General features: G+C 42.7%; 1 protein-coding gene across 1 annotated transcript; it reads left to right on the top strand.

Moving 5' to 3' along the window:
- Positions 1-3,224: 3,224 nt before the first annotated feature.
- LOC311058335 (uncharacterized protein) lies at positions 3,225-8,582 on the top strand. Its single transcript, XM_084075741.1, has 7 exons — positions 3,225-3,356; positions 4,908-4,966; positions 5,055-5,121; positions 5,259-5,360; positions 6,419-6,534; positions 6,637-6,746; positions 7,590-8,582. Coding segments are annotated over exons 2-7 (441 nt in total). The 5' UTR covers positions 3,225-3,356; positions 4,908-4,922; the 3' UTR covers positions 7,592-8,582.
- The last annotated feature ends 622 nt before the right edge of the window (positions 8,583-9,204 follow it).

The raw sequence follows: 9,204 nt of genomic DNA, 5'->3' as shown, positions 1-9,204 counted from the left end.
TACAGCTGCTACCACGACATTCTCTGCATATGGCAGTGCAAGGGAGCCCATGTTTTTTGCATGTGCATCTCTTTGTGCTGCAGTCTTTCTTGCAACCACAGCAGACAATATCCAATAATTCTGGTGGTGCTGCTGGCTGATCAGTCATTATTGGCACAAATCTACCATCCATCACATGCCACCCCCAGTCTTTAGGTTCCATGCTTTCACTTCTCCCCTTCCACTCCATCATTTGGTAAAAGACACGCAGACTATGGAACTTTGCAGCCGTTGATGTTGGTGGTAGAGTTTGAGGTTCTACTGGAGATGTGGTCTTAGACACCTTATCACAGAATCGCCTGTGTCTCAGCATATCCAGTGATTCATCCTTGTCACCCCCATACAGTGATACAAGAGCCTTTTCACCAGCTGCAATGATGATGCCCTTTTCCACATTTTCTTGGGACTGGCTGAACACCTTAGCTTGCTTGAGAAAGCTAGAGTCATTCTTTACTTTTTTCAGTGCCAATCCCTTTCCTATGCCAAATAGACGTGAAGTAGAATCACAGCCTAAAATGGCATGGATGAAGAGGAGATTGTCACACACATTGGGACCCAGTAACTCCTTTATCTGCTTTATGCACCATATTCGTCTTGTTTTTGTTGCCTTCTTTGGTTCTGGGGCCAGAAACAGCTCTTGTGCATTCAGATCAGCATGATGCAACAAGAGAACTAACAAGTCTGTGTCATCACCAACTAGGACTGTGTCTTTTGTTCTGGAAGAGGCAATGGCAGTTTGGACAATGAGCACATCAGCATCATGCTCTGCATGATCTGTGATACACCCAGCCCTCTCAAGTTTATCACTAAGATAACCCAAGAAACATGCTGGACATCACTGCTGGGGACAACCCAGTGATGATGTCCAGCATGTCCTTGATGGCGGTGCATTACTACATCGTCTACCATGGCCACAAGGTTCCACATATGACAGTGTGTGTGAAATGTATGTGAGATATGTCACGCAGAAATATGGTACGGCTACTGTCATCGTGTTTGATGGCTACAAAGACGAACCAACCATAAAAGACACCACCCACCTACGACGGACCGGATCTAATCCAGGTGTGACTGTCCATTTCTCTGGGGACATGATCATCAGATCCAAAAAGGACGAGTTCCTTAAGAATAAGGAAAACAAACAGCGTTTCTTGGGTTATCTTAGTGATAAACTTGAGAGGGCTGGGTGTATCACAGATCATGCAGAGCATGATGCTGATGTGCTCATTGTCCAAACTGCCATTGCCTCTTCCAGAACAAAAGACACAGTCCTAGTTGGTGATGACACAGACTTGTTAGTTCTCTTGTTGCATCATGCTGATCTGAATGCACAAGAGCTGTTTCTGGCCCCAGAACCAAAGAAGGCAACAAAAACAAGACGAATATGGTGCATAACGCAGATAAAGGAGTTACTGGGTCCCAATGTGTGTGACAATCTCCTCTTCATCCTTGCCATTTTAGGCTGTGATTCTACTTCACGTCTATTTGGCATAGGAAAGGGATTGGCACTGAAAAAAGTAAAGAATGACTCTAGCTTTCTCAAGCAAGCTAAGGTGTTCAGCCAGTCCCAAGAAAATGTGGAAAAGGGCATCATCATTGCAGCTGGTGAAAAGGCTCTTGTATCACTGTATGGGGGTGACAAGGATGAATCACTGGATATGCTGAGACACAGGCGATTCTGTGATAAGGTGTCTAAGACCACATCTCCAGTAGAACCTCAAACTCTACCACCAACATCAACGGCTGCAAAGTTCCATAGTCTGCGTGTCTTTTACCAAATGATGGAGTGGAAGGGGAGAAGTGAAAGCATGGAACCTAAAGACTGGGGGTGGCATGTGATGGATGGTAGATTTGTGCCAATAATGACTGATCAGCCAGCAGCACCACCAGAATTATTGGATATTGTCTGCTGTGGTTGCAAGAAAGACTGCAGCACAAAGAGATGCACATGCAAAAAACATGGGCTCCCTTGCACTGCCATATGCAGAGAATGTCGTGGTAGCAGCTGTACAAACTCCCAGTTGCCAGATTTATCGGATGACTACGACCCAGACCCAGAACTAAGCAAAGAACAAGACAGGAACTGACATAGGGGGAGCCATGGAAGCAAAGAGAAGGGGCCGAGGATCCAGGCTGGAGAAAAGACAAAAAAACAAAACAAAAAAAAGAAAAAAGAAAAAAAAAGAAAGAAAAAAAACCCTCCCCTGTTGTTGCTACCTTGTCGTGGTGGGGAGGCTGGTGTGCCTCCGTGACCCTGAGGACTATACCGGCCGGGGTTATACCCCTGGCAGGTGCAACCAAGCCGGGAAGTTTTCAGGTTAGTGGCCAGTCCAAAAGCAGCATTGCCATCATCCACTTTCATTGTGTTACGTTTCATGAGTTCCAGGGGGAAAAAACGCCTTTTAGGGTGTATTTTTAGTAGTTTTTTTGCTCATTTGCATATTCAAAGTCATAAAAAAAAAATTTGTAATACAAAAAATGTTACTTTTCATGTTAACTTTCATTCTGGAAAGTTTCATTGTGATAGGAGGAAAGGGAAAAATAAGCCCATTGGGGTGTATTGTTGTCAGGCGATATTGGCACACATCTTGGATTAATGAGAAAAAAACATACTTCTGCAACTAGGATTTCTTAGGACTTTTAGTATGTTATTCTAGACACCTCATAGAAATGGTGTATGGTGAAAGAAATACTCTTACAATTAGTCTGTCGTAAAAGTCTACTTTGCCTGGACTAATAGGAGCATGGTTTGATTAGATGTTGAAACAACCTGCACCTAAATTAGATATTGGACTAACCTACCAGTCTTTCCACCTCGGAGGAAAGTCTTGCCCAGGGTGGCTTGCAATTGGCCGGTGGTAGGCCGGTGGGCGGTGGCATATGGAATAGACCATTGCAGTGTGAACTGAGGGGGGGCTCAGAGTGAAATGAAGTGAAGCTTATAAAATAGGCGGTCTTGTTGTGGCATTTTCACGCGGGGATTTGAGGGGATGGAAAACGGAATGAAAAACAGTTTATTTATATTTAAAAAATATTCATTTGGGTAAATCTCATGAGGCCTTCTGACTTTTGGGGCCCCAGGCGGTCGCCTAACCTGTGTGCTCCTCCTTATGGGTGGGGCGTCGTCAAGCCCCACCCAAGGCCTATTAGATACATTAGATACATGACTCTGTCCAAAATCTAATGTTGTAAAGACTTTTTACAACATTAGATTTTGGACAGAGTCATGTATCTAATGAACTTTCATTACTATATAGTTATGGCCGCGCTCAATCTTTTCAACGACGTTTCATTTCCTCATCTACTACATCCAATAGGTAAGAAATCATTCTGGCCTCAGACAGTCATCTGTCACAATGTACATTTATTTATTATTGAATGAATAATTTGAATATGCGAATGACTTGGGTCTACTCATTAACTTTGATTGGTATTTTTGAATAATATGTGATTTACGTTTAATTTATGTTTAATTGTACCATTAAACTCCCAGGACTATACATTACATTATATCGCACTGTTTAACATTATTTTGATTATAGACTAGAACATCAGGCATACTGTATATGGAGCCTACTGTATATTAGTGTATAACACGAATCCACAGACACGCTGCCTGCGTAGCTATGGCTGACTACAGGCAGCGCTTCAAATTTATAATGCTAAACTAGTTTCTGGCAATCTGGGGTGTTTGTATATCGATTATGTTCCAGTGTTCGATGTCAAAAACAATTAAATCATTAATCGTAATTATTTGATGACAATCGTCAAGTAAAATGTCACTATCGACAGGCTTCCTCTTCCTCTTGGGTGCGGTCGAGGGGAAGCGAACCGAGGATAATTCAAATGTATTAGACCTGGTCTGACCGGGTCTCTAGACCTGTACTGGACCCGGAGCTCATTTATAGCTAAAATCACCGTGGTATTTAGATTAGCCATGTGTGTCAGTCAGCTCCTGGCCCCCCTGCCCCAACATAGAACTCGCAGACAGGCTGCGTCGCGTGCATTTTGCTCTGTGTTGCAGACAGACAACATTTCGCCGACTTTATACCGTCTGTCCCCGCAGATTATGTCCATAAACATGCTCCACACAGAAGACGTTCCAACTTGCATCTTCCCGGTGGCTTTTGTTTGCATTTCACCTTCTAAAAAGCCTCCATTGTGTTACTACGCAGGTTGCAGGGTAGCCGCCCGGAAGACTCGCCCCAAAACACACTCGCCCCCATTTTCTTATATTGTTTTTTACTGAGGATAAGGTTAGAAATACGTTTAGGCATAGTTTTACTGAGGTTAAGTTTAGGAATAAGGTTAGATTTTGGCACCGTTTTAATGAGGTTACGTTTCGGATTAAGGTTAGGTTCGTTTAGACATAGTTTACTGAGGTTACGGGGCGACTGCTGTGCGGTGAGATTGGCCTCGTTTCAATCGGCTGTTAACATTAATGTTATGTTCTAATAACACACTGTAATACAAGGGGTTTGCTGTATGTTCCTATATAAAGGTTAGGTCCCTTTAAGAGGTGTGGTTATTATGGGATGTGAAGTTTACGCGCGCAGTGCGCTCCAGAACAAGGAAGTATGATCTGTACTGTGTGAGACTTGAGTAAAAGGCAGAGTATGTTTTGACGTTGAAACGTGTGTGCGCGTCAGTCTTTTCCAACACAACAATTAAACTATGAGTTAAATTAAGTCTAACATTAAACTGAGTCTAATAAATCATTATAACAATGTCCTGATGTGAAAGAAATTATTACAAAAGAAGGAAACGGGTGGTACATTCAACTATTCATTGTGTGGATGGTTAAAATATTAAATGCCAGTAAGCTGCATTCACCATTTTTCACCGTTCTCTTCTATTCTTACATCCAGGAGTGTGCCGAGACCATGCAGAACAACATGCAGATGACCCCTAACAGGGAGCTCCAAAGGTGAGAAACCGATTATATATATTTTTTGCACGTATTAAATAGCTCCACATGTACAAAAAACACATCTTGAACTTTGACCCCCTTGCAGGTTCCAGGCCAGTATAGACGCTTTACATGCCGATGTCCGGTATGTCCGGTCAATCTTGTCCAATCAAGTGAGATATTTTTGTTTTTACAGAACGGCTGCACACTCATGGCCAAAAATTATTTTTGTTCAACATTGTAATCTCTGTCTGCATTAATAACAGATTATTTTACTGCAATATATCTAACAGTTTTGGTTGTATTATAGGGCGGTTCCACTGCGCCTCCAGCCAAAATCGGGCTGGTCCAGTGCATCTCAGGACCAATAGAGCTGGACATAGAGCAGCATATAGAGCAGCACGTAGAGAAGGTTGGAGCCTTTTCTTCAACCCATTGAAACCGGGAAAGCATCGGTGTCATTTTATATTTTAACCATTATTTTATACATTGGCTATTCAAAAATAGCAGATCTACAAGCTCATAGCGCGGCACTCGTTGCCACACTATGAGCTTGTATATCCGCAATTTTTAATAGCCCAAAGAAAAATGACATGATGCGTTCCTGGTCTTAATGGGTTAAATTGCATGACGACTCAACTAACACACCTATACCGTAATCTTGGTGCAAAACGAACATGTGCTGTTTCACACTCTGAAGCATCCATAAGATATGGCACCGGGCGAAATGCTCCAGTGGTGTTGCGCCCCGCCTGACAGTGCCCATTAATCACTCAGTGTGGAGGATGGGTTTGTTTTATAATCATTGCAGCTCTTACCATCGTACATGTATCATAAAAAAACATTTATAGTAATAATGACTGAAGGTGGATGAAAAGTCCTTGCTTTTAAGAGATCCACCTTAATGTACCATCATCATATGTGACAAACACACTGTAGAGGAACTTCTGCAGCATGGGATAGTGAGGAGGAATCCACCTAAACAGCTTAACTTGACAGCCTTTGCTGTGTGAATCACGTTTGCAGTTGAAATGTGCAGTGTGCAGTTAGCCTCGATTTGGAAACCAAACTCAAAAACTATGTATTTGGGTCACTCGCTGCCCACAGTAGTCCTCGGAGAAGCAGAGGCACAGAGCGTCTAAACCATGCCCAAACTGTCAACACACACAGAGGCACACAAGCGCCTGCACACATTTAACCCATTCAAACCGGGAAAGCAGCTGTGTGATTTTAGATAGTCTGTAGCATATTTTTTGGCTATTAAAAAAAAAGCTGCTCTACAAGCTCATAGCGCGTCACTTCGTGCCGCGCTATGAGCTCGTAGATCTGCTATTTCTTTTAAAATCGTTAACATTTGTAAAAATCTGAATGGCTAATTTTAAATAAAAACATTAAAATAAAATGTTCTTAAAAAATGTCAGCAAGTTGCAGCTGTCATTGATGATGGTTGTGCTCTTTGTGTCATTACAGGACTCTGCACCCAGTGCAGACAGCATGCGGAAGGTGGAGACCGACATGGTGGAGATGAGATCCATGCTCCAGGACATTGCAACTAAGGTCGAAGTGCTTGGAGAGGCTGTCCAAAGGTGAGCGAGTGAGAGATAAATAAAAGTCATTGTTGGTTTGCTTATGTGATTTTCTTTTTTCAAATGACTCCATACATTAAATACCCCCCCCCCCCCCGGCAGGACTGAGGCTAACACCCAGAAGATTCCGCGCACCCTGATACAGTCAGCTCTCTCAAACCACCATTGGATCGCCATCGCCGTGCTCATCGGGTTCGTCATTTCCCAGCAATGTACGTTTCATATTTTCTTTTACCTTGTTACTTTGTGTTGAGATTTATTTGAAAGTCCTCTAATGAAGTGACTTTTAAAGTGGTTGGGGAGTCATCTGATCGTTAAGCATTTCACACTACACCAGTCTCTTTCTTGAAATCGGCTGTCATAATATCGTTATGGTTTTCACTACTCGATTGATCGCCGACAAGGGATCACTCACTGCAGTAAATACATTTGTTTTTATTCCAATTCAGACACGTGAGCTTGTAGATCTGCTATTTACGGCATGCAGCACCAGTGTGCAATTAAGTATGTTGTGCTCCGTTCCCTCATTAATCCTCATTAATTGTTAATGGAGTTTTAGGACGTGAAAAGTTGAAACGGGAAAGTCGTTAAGGTCATCCTGTGGGTGCTCGGGAGCTCATGCCCCCACGGGAGACAGCGAGCACCCACTGGGAATGCGGCGGTCGGACGGTTAAAATGCTTTGTAACGTGTGCAGGATGCATGATACCCAGTTAGATTTGTATCAGAGGAACGCGTTGTGCACTTCCATAAAGCTCTAATAGTTGTGCTACAGTGCTACAACTGGTTCCAGAAACGGCCGCACGCACGCACCTTTCGAATGACACTGTTTTCTTTTTTCCTACATCCATCTAAACCTCCTTCCTCCATACTAAGAGGAAAACAGCATCTGAAAATTTGATGGGATTAATTTTTACACATGAGTGCTGTGGCCCCGGCCTGCGAGCGTACGCTGGTTCTTATCAGTTTGATGTTGTCTGGAAATGCATCTATGGAGTGAAACAAAATGTTAAGGCTCAGTGTCAGGCTAATTCTGTTCTGTTCTGTTCCTGTGTAGAAGTTGGCGTGCCCAGAAGATGAGATGCCTCCACTCTCCAGCCCAGCCCTTGAACCTACAGTTCCTCCTATAATTCCACAAAACTCTGTGGTGTTGCAAAATCTATTCTGCGCACAGCCATTGACCATACCATGTGCACGGAATCAGCTGTTTATGTGTTCGCTGGCGCCACACCGCATCCCCCCCCCCCCCCCCACGGTCTAATACTGTATAATGCCGCATTTATTTGTGGATAATAAAAGTGCATAGGTTGTATCCTTTGTTGTGTGGTCTCCCATTTGTTAGGAACCAGAGCCAGGAGGTTCACGACACAACAAATATATTGTATATATGCTATTTTTGAATAGCCAAAGAAATCTAAAATGACGCGCATGTGCTCCCAGTCTTAATGGACAGATTTGTCCCCGCTGCTACTTGCCTTTAAAACAGTGCCATTCTATTTTTCTTGTGTGTTGACTGTTGATGGCTGTATTTACTGCTGGTTGTGATAACCGATAACTGACGTGTTATGGGTGGATGGGTGGATGGGTTTTGAGTACTTAATCAGACTGAACTGAAAATGTTGCGGAAGAGGAACATGCCATGCTTTCTGAAATACATTCTTGACTGTTGTCTTGAGGATGACATCTGTTCTTTATTTTGGACTGTCTTTTAAGATTATATTTTATGTTGACTAATAAGCTGATCAATAAGATAGTCGTTGAACCCATCTGTGTTATAAAGTTAATGGGGATATTTTACTAAAAGACCTAGCATCAACCTTTGTGTAATGTGGGAATATAGGAAACAGATCCTCCTATATGGTATTTCTGCCAGCTGAAATAACTTTACTCCATTTATACATTATTAAATTGTAATTTAAGGGGAAGGGTTACTGCAAACCTTTAAATTAAACCATAAGTTGACAACCTTTACATGACTTGTTTTATTAGAGAACAGAAAAGACCATAATGAGGCAAAAGGTACTTGTTTTGGCTTTAGTCGAGGTGAATCTCCTCAAAATATTGTCTAGTGTACTATTACAATGATGCCTAGTTAGATCATTAGTTCTCAAAGGGGGGTCCCCAGCCAAAGCAGTTAATCACAATCATTTTAATCACTATCCATTTCCACAAGCTCATCCTCCGCACTGCGAGCTTGTACATGTGCTATTTTTGAAAAATATTAAATGTTTAACACAAATCTTCCCTTCTGGGGGTCCCTGGCACAAACATTTTTCAGGTGGGGGTCCGTGGCCAAATAAATATCAATTTGGGGGTCCTTGAAACGAAAGTTTGACAACCACTGTTTTAAAGAGGCACGAGAATAAAACAAAGCAAATGACAATACCGTGACGTCTCAGCCAGACAAATTGGGTGGGAGGAGTAATGGTTTTTCATGAGCTAGATGCTGTAAACTTACATATTGTTCAAAATAAGTGAGTGGAAGGCAAATACACCTGCACACCTTTCCCCTTGAATGAATCTCTTCTGGTCATACCGCCACCATAGCGTCCGGTGACGCAGATCTACAAGCTCACGACTTGATTCATTGTTAGTTAGTAGATCGGCCATTTTCGGTGACGAGACTGGTATGTGGGAAAGGTGGGAGGGAAAGGTGGGAAAGGAGCAGACCT

Source organism: Gymnoscopelus microlampas (genome assembly GCF_963454915.1).
Source record: "Gymnoscopelus microlampas genome assembly, chromosome: 13".
NCBI classification, from domain to species: Eukaryota; Metazoa; Chordata; class Actinopteri; order Myctophiformes; family Myctophidae; genus Gymnoscopelus; species Gymnoscopelus microlampas.
Note: the sequence above shows the minus strand (reverse complement) of the source record. Positions and strands in the feature narration are given on the sequence as shown.